This window comes from Capra hircus, chromosome 8 (genome assembly GCF_001704415.2).
Source record: "Capra hircus breed San Clemente chromosome 8, ASM170441v1, whole genome shotgun sequence".
In the NCBI taxonomy this organism is placed as follows: domain Eukaryota; kingdom Metazoa; phylum Chordata; class Mammalia; order Artiodactyla; family Bovidae; genus Capra; species Capra hircus.
In genome coordinates this window covers 22934772-22952621 of record NC_030815.1, presented here as the reverse complement: position 1 = coordinate 22952621, position 17850 = coordinate 22934772, and the positions used below count along the sequence as shown (strand labels likewise).

The following is a 17850-nucleotide window of genomic DNA, read 5'->3' as shown; positions in this document are numbered from 1 at the left end:
TTGAGCAATTGACAAAGAATCCTGATTATTTTATGTAATAAGCAAAATGAAATTATCAACTGGTAATTCTTTCTGAGAGTCTAAATGTGATTGACAAAATTAATGATTCTAATAATTATAAAATAATCATATTTAACTGTCCAAGATTATTTATATACACTGCTCAATTAACCAACACCATAAACTTGAGATGCATGATAGATAAGACCCTTGAGAATTATAGCCATTGCAAGAGATTGGATTACAAACATTTCAGTCGGCCTCTGTAGAAAACAAGCTTCCCTCGCGGGAAAGAATTTTTCAGTGGCTTAAAAAATCTACGTGTCCATGCTGGAGAGGGGGTGTTAGACCCCTGGATTGGGAAGAGAGGAATGGCAAGGCACTCCAGTATTGTCTGGGAAATCCCATACAAGAAGCCTGGCAGGCTACAGTCCCCGGGGTCACAAAGAATCGAATAAGACTTAGCAACTAAACAATGAGAACTGTAGAAAACACCAAGCTGACAGGGCTCTTGTGGATTTAGGTTAAAAACACTTAATGCTGCCAAATACATGAATGTGGGAAATGACTGGAAGAATAGAAGACGACATATGCTAAGGGGTGAAACGTTAGGGATGGAGCAGAGCATCCCAGTTGCCATCAGCAGGGAGACCAGAGTTTCAGAAATTCAGCACTTCATCTGGGTCCCAGTGAAACAGCTCAGGTCCTGCACTAAGCTAAGTCCTCCAAGCGCCCTTCGCTGCGCCCCAGCGGACGGGATGTGCACCTGAACTCTCAGTAATGGACCGGACTCGCCTCCAGGTCCAGCGCCGCGAACTCCCGCGCAGGATCCAGGGGAGAACCGAGGAGTCCCCGTCAAGAGCCTTGACCCCGGCGAGGCGCCGCCATAGCCCGGGGAGTCCGTGGGGCCTCGGGAGCAGTGAGGAAGCTTCCTTTTCGGTCCCACCGCCCAGGGGAGCTTTAATGCTACTTTGCTCAGATCCCCAGATTTCTGCACCTGCCCTCATGTCCACCCTCCCCTTCCCAGGAGGAAATTTTGGCCAGAGCGGTTTACACCGGTGCCCGTTTATGCTGCGACTGATGGCTGGAAATCAGAGCATGTTGTGAAGTATTTTGAAATTCAGGATTGTTTCTGTGGAGAAAGACTAATTCTTTCAGGGATTCAGGGAATGGGAAAGGCACGTGAAGTCTGGACAGGAATCTAGGAGATATTCGGCCCCTCCAGTGGGAAGACTTGGGGACAAGACTGAAACTTAACGGGAAAAGTATTTCATTTAATATTAATATAAATGGCTAACTTCTCTTGCAATGTTAATTGGTTAAAAAATATTTCAGAATTTATAGTGAAAGTCGTTAAGTTATGTCTGACTCTTTGAGACCCCATGGATTATACTCTGTTCTTGGAATTCTCCAGGCCAGAATAGTAGAGTGGGTAGGCATTCCCTTCTCCAGGGGATCTTCCCAACTCAGGGATCGAATGCAGGTCTCTCACATTGCAGGCAGATTCTTTGCCAGATGAGCCATTAGGGAAGCCCAAGAATACTGGAGTAGTTAGCCTGTCCCTTCTGCAAGGGATCTTCCTGACCCAGTAATCTAACTGGGGTCTCCTACATTACAGGCAGATTCTTATAATTTAAAAAAGTAATTATAAATAACTTAAAATGTATAAGTAACTCTAAAATATCAATTTAAGATATTTTATGACCAAACAAAACTTTAGTTTAAGTTCTTGGCTTCAGTGGAAGCAAAATCATCAGTAATGTTTTGAAAATTGCTTCCTAGTTTATCTCACTTCATTGCACAAATGCCATATTTGACTAACCTATGACCCAGTAACTATTCAGTTTACAAAATCCCTTTTTCTCTCATGTCTTTCAACCAAGGGTCTCCCCTAGTGGCTCAGACAGTAAAGAATCTGCCTGAAATGAAGATTCCAGATTCCATCCTTGGTTGGGAAAGATCCCCTGGAGAAGGAAATTGCAACATACTAGAGTAATCTTTTTCACGTTCATGCATTGGAGAAGGAAATGGCAACCCACTCCAGTATTCTTGCCTGGAGAATCCCAGGGACAGGGAGCCTGGTGGGCTGCCGTCTATGGGGTCGCACAGAGTTGGACACGACTGAAGCGACTTAGCAGCAGTAGCAGCAGAGTAATCTTGCCTGGAGAATCCTATGGCCAGAGGAGCCTGGGCTATAGTTTATGGGGTCACAAAAGAGTTGCACTTTACTTAGCAACTAAACAAAAAATTCAAGAAGTTCACCTTGATAATATTTAATAAGTAAAATGAATTACAAATTTAATGAAATAAATGTGAATGTATTTGCTAAATTTTAATACAATGTAAATAAAAATATTTTATATGGAAAAATAAATATGAGAAGATAAAAGAATAAATATAACAAAATAAATAAGCAAACAAACAATAACATCAGGACAATCTTCACTTCGGAACTGATGCACCGGCAGCCAAATTCAGTAAATTTGGTGGCTAAAGCAGAAATCAGAGTCTCTGAAATGACCAGTGTGAGGTGAGTGTGCAAAGATGATGCAGCATCTTAGTCAGTGAGAGTCATGTCAAGGTGAGTTCAGGTCTCCATCCATCATTCTTAACCTTTCTTGCAAGCTGACTGATGAAGACAAGGATCTCATGATTTCCAGTCTGACGATTTCCCAGGCGCAGTCGCTGTATTCCTTCTCTTGCAGGTAGACATGGATGCCCTGGAAGTACCTCTTCACGGCCAGGGTGGGGCCCGTCCTTCCCCGGGCAGAGTCTTCCTCTCCCGTCACCTGCCCCAGGCAGGCGTCCAGGTGGTCCAGCTGCTGATGGAGTCCAGTGCGGAGCTGCTCCAGGAGGGTGGTGTCCCAGGCAGCAGAGGAGCGCTCTGTGTGGAAGAGGTTGAAGCTCTGCTGGAGCATCTCGTGGAGCACAGAGAAGGCCTGGGCCTCCTGGAGCTGGCCACCCTCCACCATCTCCTGGGGGAAAGGGAAGTCTTTTCTGTCCTGCAGACAGAAGCGAGGGTGCCGGGGTCCAGCCCCGGTGGATCCAGGGTGATTCGAAGGTGGGGGGACGGAGTTGGCGTCTTTGGAAAAATACATATTTGATCACAGATATAGAGAGATTAGAAATGGATAGTGTAGTAGGAAGATTAGTGGAGAAAAGGAGGCTGAATAACTTGGATTACGTGGAATAGCATCCATGCTCCAGATGGGAATTCAGCCAGAAAAATGGGAGCAAGAAAGAAGCGACATGGGGGAATCAGTCTTTCCGGAAACTGATCTGATTTCTTTATTTTTGGGTTTGCTTATATACCTTTTGTTACACATAGGGATCAATACAGAGTCACGTGGGGGTCAGCAGTCCTGACCTTTATCAAAATCAGGTGCTTCACATAAATGTATAAAAAAAAAGGTCTTAGGGATATTACATCATCTTCTGGCCATGAGTGAGACCTGCTGACATTTTATGATCCTTTCTTTCTGATAACCAAAAAACTTATTTCTTCCAAGGGTGTTTTTTTCTTAAACCAGGCACCACCCTCCAAATAAAGTTACATTCCTATAGGGTGAGGGTGTAGTGAGTTACAATTAAGGAAGGAATTTATTTAACCCAAGGTTAACATGATTAGTCTTAAAGGTTAATACTTATTTCTCCTATATGCTTAAAGGTTAATACTTATTTCTCCTATATGTTAGTTATATTCATTATAAGGGTAGGGAACATGGAGATTTAGCAGCAAACATCAGCCCAACAAATGAAAATCCTTTCACCAATGCTCCCCTTAAGATCTATTTAGTCTTAAGATATGATAAAGTTACATTTTTACATAGCAAGGACACAGTGATTTATAACAAAGTACAGTGATCTATTACAAAAGAGAAAATCCATTAACTCAAAAAGTCTAGTATTGCTAACATCAAAACCTACCATATTTCCTTTGCTATATTCCAAATACATTGATTAATATATTCCCAGGTGCCTAAGGATATGGAGGCCTGGCAGCAATCATTGACTCAACAAGAAGAAAAAGTCCTATGCTAATTAAGACTCTCAAAATACTCCAAAACTCTCTGTGCTGTTTACGGTTGAGAGGTAGTAAACAATCATGTGCCTAGTGGCAGCAGTATGGATAATCCTGTCACACAAGCTAGTCTGTCAGCAGAGAGGTTTGACCTGAGACATCCTTGTCCCACCCAGAGCAGGGAATTAGCAGCAATTATTGACACAACAAATGAAAAACCCTTCACCAATATAATTCCTAACCAACACACTATACTAATAATTTCCAACTCCCCAAAAGATTTTGCCTTTAGTAAGTCTGAAACATCTCATGCCTTTCAGGTTGGGAGGCTGTAAACAATCACATGTGGCCGGACGAAACTATACAGGTGGGCTAGATAACCTTCAGAGGAATCCTTAAGCTGAAACACTCTTGTCACACCCAGGAATTTTTATTGCCTTGGAGCTGCATGTTTACTCCTTCTCCGAGAGAAACGGTTATGGGGGAGAGCCCCCCGTAAAGTCAGAGGTGTAGGTGAGAGCATAAAACAGACTCTGGTTTTGGGGTTAGATGCTCGGGAACAGGGGGTTTCCTGAGGCTTGATCACGCCTTTGCGTATGCCAAGCCTCCTTCCTCATGACCTTTGCCATGGGCGGAGGTCCTCACGCTGGCCCCCGGCATGAGGGGAGATTCTCCTCATTTGGCCCAGGAGCCTGAGGTTCTTCCTGTCAACCAGCACATGGTTTTGAGACAGGTCACAGCCCAGGGATCCTCCTGGGCCATAGCTGACCAGCAGCAGGGCCATGAGTAGAGAGAGCACGAAGGCCATGGGGAAGATGCGGCTGCTGCTGGGCTGGCTGAGATGGGGTCAGGGGGAACCTTGAGGTATGTTCTCTGATGCCATGCTTTCTAAGCGAGGCCATTTAATAGGGAACATGATAGTTCTCATTTTCTAATCATTTCTATGCACTTTTACTTCCTTTTTTGGTTTTTGTTTATGTATTCTGAATATGGTCAAAGAAAATGTCATCAATCTAAACTATTATTTTATCTATCTCCCAACAGCTTCAAATGTACCCGTCCAAGTGGATATTTATCAATCAAATGAGAAAGATCTTTGTCTTACATCAGAATTGATGTGGGTTTCTAAGTTTCACTGGGCATCTCTGTCCCTCTGTCTCATCTCTGAGAATGCAGGGTCTGAGGATCAGGCTACTAGATTAGGAGAAACAGCCTTCTTTCTTTTACTTGAGTGTAATTTTTCATTTAAACTTTATATATGCATTTTCATTTACTGACTCACTGCACTAGATTTGTCCTGCTGCTCCTGCTCTAGTTCTAATTCATGATGAGACAAGAATAAAGGGAAGTAAAGACAGGCAGAGGGGCTATATCTCTATCACCTTCAAGACTTTAGATTTCTTGTTTTCCCTTGCAGCTTTTCCTAGAAAGTAAAATTTGAGATTTTTTTGGTGGGCAAAAAGTAAACAAGTGTAAGTCTCAATGTCATGGATATTATAGAAAGGAAGTAGTCTGACACAATGACATATTCTGAGTTAGCAAACTTCAGTTCAGCAAAGCTGGGGACGAGGCTGTGGCAGAGGGGAAGGATGAGGTCAGTATGATGAACAGAGAGGCTGGGACATGGCTGCTTCTGACAGAAGTTCAGCTAAGGTCAAGTCCTGGGTCAGTTGACTGCTCTTTGCTTTTCAAGATCAGCTACATCATTTTTCTCTTTTAATCCATGTAGGATCAATTTCAGGAGAGAAGGAAGAAGTCACACCCACATGCTCACAGGAGATGGGCAACTAGAACCCCAGTTGCTGCAACATTAACCCTCTCTGGCAGGATCATGGACACCAGCCTTGCTGAGCATCTGTCTTGGATGATAAATCCACTTAGACAATGAGAAGATGCTTTGCAAAAACTAGAGTTAAAAAGAAGGGAATCAAATGATTCCAAATATACTTATGTTAATCCCCAGGTAGTAGTAATCATGTTAAAAAGTAACTGAATTTTATTGCTTGCTACTAGCAGACTAGGCACTTTCTAAGGTCTTTAAAATATTAAATCAATCCTGTCATTAATCCTGCTGGGATCATACCCACTTATCCAGCTGGAAAGAAATATAAATCTGAACCACTGAACTATTCCTAGTATACCAAAGGTACAAAGGCACATTTTAGGAGCTTTACAATGATTTGTCTGAACAAGCCCATTTAAAAAAGTAAAGAGTGCAGATGAACATGATGTTTAGGAACCAATGAAATAGGTACATGGAGGAGTGAGGTGACGAAGGACCTGTAATCCATTTCAGATGCCAAAGGGTTACATTCTATGGTTTTGTAAGGCAATTAGGAATGGGATCTGAGTCAACAGAATTGACATTAAGTTTTAATCAAAAATAGACTAATAAATACTTAGAAGAGTATAGATTTTTCTGCCAAATGAAAGAAAAAAAAAAGCATTAGTTTTCTAATCTAGTGGTCTAGTGGTCAGGATCCAGCACTTTCACTTCTGAGGTCTGAGTTCAACTCCTGGTAGGAAACCAAGATCCCACAAACCTTGAGGCACAAAGTCTGAAATTTTATGAGTGGTTTCTTCAGCAAAATATAGTAAATTAACTTTATTAACTGTACGAGAGGTGAACCCTATAATCTATGTATTTTACACCCTTTTCTCATGAGTTTATGAACAGAGAAAAAGTACCTAACAATTTCTTGCCACACGAGCTCCAACATTTCTCCTTCAGGATGACGACTAAACTGTCATTCACCATCTTGTTCTATGTGAATGAAGTCACTAGCCACTGCAGTCCCTGATCTCCAATTCGCCCTGATAGAGGTTCAGGTTGGAAATCAGGAATGAGACACTCTGTGCTCTGGGAAAATTAGCAGAACAGGCCTTAAGATAGGTAGATCATTTCTGGAGAAAGTTTTACGAAGCTAACTTTTTTGCAACGTATACATAGAAAAGCACTAAACTCATTCATAGAGACATTTGTTATCCTGACTTAAATCCACCTTCTACCAAGATGTGAGGTGTCTTCATGTAACCACTTCACTGCAATCACATATATGGACCTCCCCTGACCTCCTTGGAGCAGTTCCTGAGAGCTGATGAGATGCTGTCCTCCTAGCTATAACCTGCAGCGAGTCCTCCCAAAAACTGAACTCGCAGCTCTCACAATGTTTTGTTTTGTTTTGTTTTCAGTTGAGGATGACTTCACTGATTTCCCAGGAGACCCCCTCAGGTCTGAAAGTAAAAGTGACTCAGTTGTGTCTGACTCTTTGTGACCGCATGGACTTTACAGTCCATGGAATTCTCCAGGCCAGAATACTGGAATGGGTAGCCATTCCCTCCTCTACGGGATGTTCCCAACCCAGGTCTCCTGCACTGAAGGCAGATTCTTTACCAACTGAGCTATCTGGAAAGCCCCTTGGTCAGCCTGCTGCTCTCATTCTCATTCTCTTCCATTTCCCACGTCTAGTCCAGATGGCTCATCCTGTTGTCCACTGAGTCCAGTGAAAACCCTCTGCTCTTTATTTTTCCAGCTACTAGTTATGATGTGGGCACTGAAGAGGCCTTATGTGTGACCAAGATGGAAGAACATACACAATTCCTGAACAGAGGCAGGGAAGGTTTTGATGGGCTCCCTAGCAGGGAGGGTCTGAAATGAACTCCAAAGTCAGCCTCATGGCCTTGCATGGTTGTGTTTATTTAAATTTCTAGCCTCAATCTATTAAACATCATAAAATAATACTGTAGGATTGAAATAAAAAATCTTATTTAAGAAGTCACTTGTTAGTGATATTTTTAGCTATAATATAGGAATGGTTTTTGCTTATTTTAAGGCCTTATTCCTCAGGGAGGTTTCCAAACCTCTAAATGTACTTTAAATGTCCTTCTGACTTTAAACATTCCTACTCAGTGCTGTTTGTACCAACTGGAAAGAAAGGAAGATGATTGATCCATCAATGTCCTCTTTCTAAACTGCCTACATTAAAAATAAATTTTCACAAAGATCTTTATTGCTTTTAGAAATTGAGGTCTTCCAGGGTGCGTGATGGGTTTCCCCACTGGCTTAGTGGTAAAGAATCTGCTTGCAATGCAGAAGACACAGGTTCGATCTCTTGTGTTGGGAGGATCCCCTGGAGGAGGGCATGGCAACCCACTCCAGCATTCTTGCTAGAGAACCCCATGGACAGAGGAGCCGGGCGGGCTGCAGTCCATAGCATCACAAGGAGTCGGACACGACTAAGTGAAAGAGCACACACACAATGTGCACTTTACTGATATATGTCCTGCTAGGAAGGCTCTGTCCCAGTGGTTCATTTCAGTTCAGTTCAGCCGCTCAGTCGTGTCTGACTTTGCGACCCCACAGACTGCAGCACGCCAGGCTTCCCTGTCCATCACCACCTCCCGGAGCCTACTCAAACTCATGTCCATCGAGTTGGTGATGCCATCCAACAATCTCATCCTCTGTCGTCCCCTTCTTCTCCTGCCCTCAATCTTTTCCAGCATCAGGGTCTTTTCCAATGAGTCAGTTCTTTGCATCAGGTGGCCAAAGTATTGGAGTTTCAGCTTCAACATCAATCCTTTCAATGAATATTCAGGACTGATTTCCTTAAGGATGGACTGGCTGGATCTCCTTGCAGTCCAAGGGACTCTCAAGAGTCTTCTCCAACACCACAGTTCAAAAGCATCAATTCTTTGGTGCTCAGCTTTCTTTATAGTCCAACTCTCACATCCATAAATGACTACTGGAAAAACCACAGCTTTGACCATATGGACCTTTGTTGGCAAAGTAATGTCTCTGCTTTTTAATATGCTGTCTAGGTTGGTCATAGCTTTTCTTCCAAGAAGCAAACATTTTTTAGTTTCATGGTTACAATCACCATTTGCACTAAATGTATTAAAAGCCCAGCCCTTGTCTCTTCTATCGAACTTGTTTTATTTTTATTTTTATCTTTCAAAGAGGCAAAGACATCATGATGGAATTTTAAGAACTTCCTTGGATTGCATTATCCCCAGGAACGCCTTGCCCTGCTCTGTGATAACTTGCTGGGTCCCGAGAGAGTCAATTCCTAGGCAGGTTGATAAGAAGTCTGGGGTCCCCAAGGAGGAGAAAGGTGTCTGGGGCTGTCAAGGAGGAGGTAGGGGTCTGGAATTCTCAAGGAGAAAAGGACAAGCTTTTTTTCTATGTTCCTTAGTAAGGATTATATAACAATAATATATCCTAATTGAGGACATGTTTCTCCTTCCTGAAAACCTTCTGACTAATCCTGTTATCTTAAAATGTATATTGTTGGAGTGGGTCTAGTAAGATCTTTGCAACCTTGAGACATTCTTTTGATTTATTGTAATAACCAATTAAAAAACTGTATAACTCCCTTGCTAGTGTTAGCAAGGGGCACTCTCCATCCCCCTTCTGATGTCTATGTCAGAAGCTTTCCCTGTCTCTTTTCCATACTTTAGTAAAACTTTGCTATACAAAAGCTCGTGAGTGATCAAGCCTGGTCCCTGGTCCTGAAGCTAAATCTTCTTTTTCGGAGATGATGAATCCAACATCATTCACTGTAAGCTATCATTCCTAAGGAAGACACAAGTCTGCAGCTGTGACGGGAGTGGCCGTCGCCCCTTCCAGGACTCTGCAGACTGCTGTGGTGTGAGCGTCTCCCGTGCTGGGGACACAGCTGGTGGCCAGGCCTTCGTGCTCTGTCTCTGCTCTCAGCATCCGCTTCAGTCTTCTCAGTCTCTGAAAAGGAATGTTCTGGAGAAATGCTTGCCTCAGTGCAGCTCATCTGTGTCATTCCATGTCCTGAGGACCCACTGCTGCTCTATGAAAACTTTAAACATCTCTGTTCTCCTTCCAAGTTCTCAAGCTGCTGCTGAGTTTCAGCTCATGTTTCCTGGGCTTTGGGCTTTTTGAGCAAATGAGACTCCTGACCCAGGTGAGCTCCTCCTAGTGCGGTCAGCACACAGAAGAGCTCAGGTAGGTGCTCAGAGGAGCCCCTGGTGTCTCCACCATTGTTCACTGTGGGGTGGGGTTCCCTCTGTTTTCTGTGTTTCTCTGAGAGGCTGGACAGTCTGGACCTGCAGTGCTTGGCAGGCAGAGCGGGTGAAGTCATAGGAGAGTATCTGACAAACCTAGAACTTTCACTCAGCTTCTGTTTTTAGTTGTTGGTTTGCAGTCGTAAGGGGAAATTGACAACCAGAAACCGTAATGGAGAAGGACACAGCTGTATGAATGGAGAGGACGCCTTCATGCAGAGTGAATGAGGAGAGCACGCTGGGGATTTCTACACTGGGAGGAAGTGAATGATTGTGATATTTGATTGAAACAATGAGATTGAGGATAATGCAAAGAGGAAGGCAAAACTATACCATGTATCAGAATCAGCAGGTGTGTAGTATATTATGTACGTAGTATACTTTAATCAATAACCTCAGATACTCAGGTGACACTACCCTTATGGGTAGTGAAGTGAAGAAGAACTAAAGAGACTCTTGATGAAACTGAAAGAGGAGAGTGAAAAAGTTGGCTTAAAACTCAGCATTCAGAAAACTAAGATTATGACATACCGTCCCATTGCTTCATGGCAAAGAGATGGGGAAACAATGGAAACAGTGAGAGACTTTATTTTGGGGGGCTCCAAAATCACTGCAGATGTTGAGTGCAGCCATTAAATTAAAAGACACTTGCTCCTTGGAAGAAAAGCTATGACCAACCTAGACAGCATATTAAAAAGCAGAGACATTACTTTGCCAACAAAGATCTGTCTAATCAAAGCTATGGTTTTTCCAGTAGTCATGTATGGATGTGAGAGTTGGACTATAAAGAAAGCTGAGCACTGAAGAACTGATGCTCTTGAACTGGTGTTGAAGACTCTTGAGAATCCCTTGGACTGCAAGGAGATCCAACCAGTCCATCCTAAAGAAGATCAGTCCTGGGTGTTCATTGGAAGGACTGATGTTGAAGCTGACACTCCAATACATTGGCCACCTGATGTGAAGAACTGACTTACTGGAAAAGACCCTGATGCTGGGAAAGATTGAAAGCAGGAGAAGGGGACGGAGGATGAAATGGTTGGATGGCATCACCAACTTGATGGACATGAGTGTGAGCAAGCTCCGGGAGTTGGTGATGGACAGGGAAGCCTGGCGTGCTGCCATCCATGGGGTCGCAAAGAGTTGGACACGACTGAGAGACTGAACTGAACGGAGTATACTTTATAATATGTTTTCATATGGTGTATATGTATATTATTATGTATATAATTACATAATAATTGATGGGACACTTTCCTCCGATTCTTTTCTTAGATTCGTTTGCAGCCAGTTACAGAGAGATGGTAGGAGAGTTCATTATCGCCATTTAGATTTATATGTAAAAACACAATAAAATATGCACTACCTGTTTAGACGTCACTCTGCTAAGTGTTCTTGAATGTTCTGGTTTATCTGGTACTCAGAACAACTCTAGAAACATTTTCACTTATCCTATATTTGAGGAGACTGATGCTCAGGGAAGTTCAATGATTTCCTGTGATTACCTGTATGTTCTGACAGAGTCTAGACTCGATGCAGGATCTTATATAACATAGAAATCATTCTTTAACTTTCAGCCTGTGTGATTCTCAATCCTTCGCTTTCTTCTTTGATGCTTTGGGAAGATCATTTCTCCTGGGTAGCTCCCAATTGCCCTGGTCGTTCCACCTCTGGGCCCTTTGCAGACTCTCCTTAACTTTCTCAGTCTTCTAAATGAAAGGTCCTTATAAGCTTTAGGTCATCTTCTCCTTCTATACTCTTCTCCTCAGGCACAACATCCACATAAGCATCTACCAATGGGAAATCTGTCTTAAGGTGTTTCTTGGCCACTTTATAGACTACATCTGCTTTCTCCTCTTCTCAAGAGTTCTCAGCCAGATTCCCATGAGAGAATCTCCTTTTGTCTAGCTCTCATTGTAACAGGACGTTTAAATGAAATAATTAAGCATGATCACAGTTTTTAAATCTTTATTTTGCAAACAGAAGTCTTCAGAAGGAGAGGTTTTACGTTTGCTTTTTTCACCTCTGTATTCTCAGAGCTATCATATATCTGATATAGAAATGTTTAGTCACTAAGTCGTGTTCGACTCTGACCCCATGGACTGTAGCCCACCAGGCTCCTCTGTCCATGGGGTTTTCCAGGCAAGAATGCTGGAGTGGGTCGCCATTTCACTCTCCAGGGGATCTTCCTGACCCAGGGATTCAACTCACATCTTCTGCATCTCTTGCATTAGCAGGAGGATTCTTTACCACTGAGCCACCAGAGAAGTAATATATAAATATAAGGTTTTAAAATATAACCTACTAAAGAAGTGAATAATGAGTAGAAACTATCATCCATTTTTTCATTTTGCTTTGCAAATTTAGCCTATTTCTTTTTGTAAGAATAACAGCTCCAAGATCTCTCCTGAGGAAGAGTTTCATAAATAAAAACAAGAAAATAATTGGAGAGATGATAAAGGTAAGCATCCTTTATTATATTTGAATACATTATAAACATGATATTATATGAACAAAAATGTTAAATACCATACATAATATGACTGAGATAAAGTGCAGGGATAAGTAGGTGAATACATTAGAGCCTTAGCACTTTAGTCACTGTTAATTGATTGCTGGTCTGATAATTTCTAAATATCGACTGTATCTGAGTCTAGTTATGATATATTCTCTGTCTCTTCAAATTGTGTTTCTCTCCTCTTAGTATAGCAAGTTTCTGTCGTACATTGAATATGATGGATGGGATAAAGGAAAAGAAGTAAATTTAGGGTAAGGAGTTACATTTATCTTGCAAGGAGTTTGGCTGTGTTTACTTCGAGTCCTATTTCTGTTTCTGCCTTGTTTATTTTTTTATACTAGTCCCTCTGACTTATCCTTCAAATTGGTCTCCTTGAAAATAGATTTATTAGACACATTTAACAAGTAAACCAAAGGAGAAAGGTATATCTCTTGTTCACCATTCTATTGTTAGCACAGAGTTCATAATTAATCCAAAAGTTATTCACAATGAGTATTCTTAGATTTTTCCATCATACCTCCCATCATAAGCGTCTATTCACCTTACATCAGAGCTGTAATAGAAGTAGTTAGTAAGCATCATTAGCTGATTGAGTACATTTCTGTTCAGCCTCTTGGATCATCATTTTCATCTCACAGTGGAGCTGTAGTGTCTGATGCTAGGTAAAATCAGCCTCATGCTTTCCTGATTTCAGAGTCTGTGATTTTATGTTCTTTTTCATTTCATATTTTCTGAGCAGGGGTTTTCTTGCTACTTCTGAATTACTTTCTGTATCACCTTGAGGATAGTAGCCTAGTAGGAAAGTAAAAATGGGAACATAAAGGGTCTGTACCATAATTTTCCATAATGTTCAACACATCACTGATTTTCTTATCCATTCAGCTTTCTTGGAAAACCATCATTGTATCGGATACACTGAGGCAAAAGAAAAACTAATGCAAATCTGACTTGGATGAGAGTAAAAGAGGTGAAGTGAATCCCCAGGTGAGTAACTGTCCAGGGGACTTCGTTTGTTATTGATCTTCCGCCTACTCCCGTATGGTCCCTGCTGATTGATTCCACTGCAGCTCTCACTAAGGTCAGTTCCGTCTATTTTCCAGGTAGTGAGTGCTTTCAACCACGGAGCAGCTTCCTGACATTCAGTTCAGTTCAGTTCAGTTCAGTGGCTCAGTCATGTCCAGCTCTTCGTGACCCCATGGTCTACAGGACGCCAGGCTTCTCTGTGCATCACCAACTCCTGGAACCTACTCAAACTCATATCCGTTGAGTCGGTGATGCCATCCAACCATCTCATCCTCTGTCATCCCCTCCTCCTCCCACCTTCAATCTTTCCCAGCATCAGGGACTTTCAACATCCAATTAATCAAAATAATGATATGTTACCATTGTATGTGACTGAATCTCATGATTTAAAGTAAATCCGATCTTGAACACTGATATGAGTTGTCTATATATCAAATCCATGAAATCCCTTCATAAGCAAAATATTTCAAAAAGGGAAAACACTGCAGAGCAAAAAAAAAAGAAAAGAAAAAAAGCCACCTTCTACTTTAGGTCCCACCCTATTGTCTCCTCCAATTCAGACAGCAAATATCTGAAAGCCATGTTCTATATATCATCATTACCTTCTCTTCTTCATCCTTTCATCTGTCCACTATGGTTTCTGCTGATTAATTCTACCAAGCAAGCTCTCACTGAAAGGTCAATGTCATCTCTTTTCCCAGGTAGGAGGCACTTTCCATCTACATGTTCATGAATGCATTGCCTCTTAAGTGGTTGCAGCCTTTGCATCTGTCTTCTCACCATTCTCTCTTGTCCTGTTAACTTACAGCTACTCTATCTCTTTTTCCTTTGTGACATTCCCTTCTTTTTAAGGTTAAGGTCATGGAACTCGATTTAAGTCCTTTTCTCATTCTGCACTCTCCTCCCATTTGATCACTTCTTCTGTTCCATGCTTTACACTTCATAAATTTGCTTGTCAATTGCCATCTCCAAATCCAATGGACATTTGCACTGAAATGTCTCTTTGTCTAGTGCTGTGCTGTGCTAACTCGCTTCAGTTGTGTCTGACTCTTTGAGACCCTGTGGACTATAGCCTACCAGGCTCCTCTGTCCATGGAATTCCCCAGGCAAGAATACTGGCATGGGTTGCCATTTCCTTCTCCAGGGATCTTCCGGACCAAGGGATTGAACCCATGCCTCCTGTGGCTCCTGCATTGCAGGCAGAGTTTTACTGCTGAGCTGTGGGGGAAGCCCACTAGTCTAGTAGTTAACTTTTATTTTTATGTCCTCATATAGCTTGATCCATCTTCTACTGAAGGAATTCGATTTTTCTCCCTTTTGTTTTTGCATTGAACCTAACTGATATTTTCTACAACTAATTAATACTATTTTTAAAATAATTAACACATTATTATGAATTAACTGATTATTGTATCTAGGTTATTTTCCTTAAAAAAAATCAGAATTACAAAAAAGATTGGATTAGTTATGTTCACCTCTATGTCCTGAAGGCAACAAACACTCTGGCCAAAGGAAGTGTATTTTTACTTTTAACATGCAAGTTGTAAAAAAGGGTCAAGGAACTGTAAAATGTATTCTTTAATCAAGTTACACATTCAGGCTTGGTGTTTCTTTTATAAAGAAACTGCAAATAAAGGAAGTTTTTATAGGAAGAATTTAATGAGTGAAGAAAAATAATAAACTGCATATAGAGTATATATATTATTCTTTTAATGACAACATATATATACACATATTATATGGACAAAAATAATTTAAATCTTTATAAATAAGTAAATAAATAAATGTCCAAGTAGATAAATAAATGGATACATCAGCTAGGGCATCTGTGAGGGACTAGTGCCTATAGAGTAGAACATGATATCCTTTAATATTCCTGAAATCATGTGACAAATTGATTCAGTTCAGGGCATGATGACAGCAGAAATGAGAGTCTTCCACGTGGCAGCGCAGGAGGAAGTGTGGTCTGTTGGTCCATGAGAATCATTTCCGTGTTGAACCAGGTGTGTGTCAGTCCTTGCTCCTGAATCTCTCCTGCAAGTTTGTTGAGGAAGAGAAGGCTCTCATGACTTCTGCTCTGACAACCTCCCAGGCACAAGGGCTGTGTCCCTTCTCTTGCAGATAGAGAGTGACTCTGTGGAAGTATTTCCTCACAGCCAGGCTGGAGTCCTCCTTGAGCAGGGGAGCCCCTCGCAGCCCCTCCTCCTGCCTGAGACAGGCTTGCAGGTCAGTGAGCTGCTGATCCAGTGCAGCACGGAGCTTGTCCAGGAGGCTCTGGTCCCATGCGGCGGCCGTGCCCTCTGTGCTGAAGAGCTGGAAGGTGTGCTGGGTCACCTCGTGGAGCACAGAGAGGGCTTGAGCCTTCTGCAACTGGCTGCCACCCAGCGCCTCCTGGGGGAATAAGAAGTCTTTTCTGTCCTGCAGGCAGGAGGAAGGGGAGACCCTCCTCAGTTGTCGAAGGAGCATCAGGACCCTCCCGTTGGCCAGGCTGTGGATGTGAGGCAGGTGGCAGCCCAGAGAGCAGATGGCGTTGCAGCTGAGCAGCAGCAGGGCCAGGAGTAAGGACCAGGCTGCGGCCATCGGGGACCTTGCAGATGCTGCTGGCCTGGGGAGGTGGGTGACTCTGTGAACCTGCTCTCTAGGTTCCCTGAAGCCCTTCCTTCAGGCCTGGGGCTTAAGTAGGAGCCCATGGTTTCCATTTTCTGAAAGTTCCTTCTTACTTTCTACTTTTGTTTTTGCTTTTCATTTTGCACTCTCCAAATGTGTTCTGACAGCATTTGTCAACCGTTAATTTTTTTTCTTCATTATTGCCTCCCTTTCCCCCCATCCAGAGTCTTTTGAGATATTTTTTCTAATTTGCCCGCACTATGAAGTTTTGATATCACAGACATACTGTGGATCTGTTTTTATATTCCATGTGTGTCCTTATACATAGAGAATGGACGTGCTCTACTTTCTCTTTGTGTTGAATACAAGGTTAGGTATGACATCGGCACTTCCCTGGTGGTCTAGTAGGACTCCAGGCTCCCAGTGCAAGGGGCCCAGGTTTGATCCCTCGTCAGGAAACTAGATCCCTCATGCTGCAGCTAACACCCGGCACAGCCTAATAAATTAATATTTTTCTTTTAAAAAAAGAATGACATTGGCACTTCCCTGTTGGTCTAGTGGCTAAGAATCCACCTGCCAATGCAAGGGACCACAGGTTCGATCCATCATGCAGGAAGATCCCACATGCTGCAGGGCAACTAACCCCTACACACTCCTGAGCCCATAACTCCTGAGTCCTAGGGCCCATACTCTGCAACAGGAGAAGCCACTGCAATGAGAAGCCTGTGCACCACCCCCAGAGAGTAGCCCTGCCTTCTGCAGCTACAGAAAGCCTGAGGGCAGCAAAGGAGACCAAGCACAGCCAAAAATAAATAAACAACAACAATAATAATAAAAGATAGGAGTCCTGCGGCTTTATTTTGAGGCCACAGCTCTGCCATTTCCCTTTCTAACTGCAGGGAGAGGAAAGGAGGCAATTTGCCCTGGTACTCCAAGTGAAATTGCTGAAGGAATTATTATAATTTGTTTGTGCTCCCTGTATTAGTTGACTCTGAGCATAGAGCACGTTATGGTAAATATTGCTGCATTGCAAAAATTTAGTAGCTTAAAACATTTTCTGCACACAATACAAACAATGTCCCTGTCACTATAGCTTTGAAATAACTTACTCTAAGATCGATCACACTAGATAATAATTGTCTCAGCTCACAGATTCTGTAAGTCAGGGATTTATTTCCACAGGGCACAGAAGGAATGGCTTGTCCCTGCTTCACAATTTTTTAGGGCCTCAGATGCACAGATCACTGGGTAACTGGGGGTGACCTGGCAGTTGGTGGGTGCTTTCAGTTATAGATCTGATGCTAATAAGCCTCAGCTGGGACCTCAACTGGCCCTGGGCAGCGACGCACCTCTCCATGACCTCTCCTGTGGCCTGGTTTTCCTGTGAGCATGGTGCACTCAGTGCAGTTGTACTTTTTACATGGGGAGCTTGAGCTCAAAAGTGAGTGGTCCAGTGAGCAAGCTATTATGACATAATCCACTGATTCTCAGTGACGGGAATTTTGTCCCTGAGGGTATGTTGGCGATGTCTGGAGACATTTCCAGTCACTAAAACTGGTGATGAGGGCTGACACTGGCATCTAATGGATAGAGGTGAGGGATGCTCTTCAGTACCCTACAGTCCACACAGGATAGACAGCACAACAAAGAG

General features: G+C 42.6%; 2 protein-coding genes across 2 annotated transcripts; both read right to left on the bottom strand.

Annotated features, from left to right (window-relative positions):
- Positions 2577 to 4864, bottom strand: LOC102179668 (interferon omega-1-like). Its single transcript, XM_018052807.1, has 2 exons — positions 4678 to 4864; positions 2577 to 3012 (listed from the first exon to the last, which is right to left on the bottom strand). The coding sequence occupies exons 1-2, from the start codon at positions 4827 to 4829 to the stop codon at positions 2577 to 2579; spliced, it is 588 nt and encodes a 195-aa protein (XP_017908296.1). The 5' UTR covers positions 4830 to 4864.
- Positions 15603 to 16172, bottom strand: IFNA (interferon-alpha). Its single transcript, NM_001285704.1, is given in 1 exon segment — positions 15603 to 16172. A coding segment is annotated over 1 exon segment (570 nt).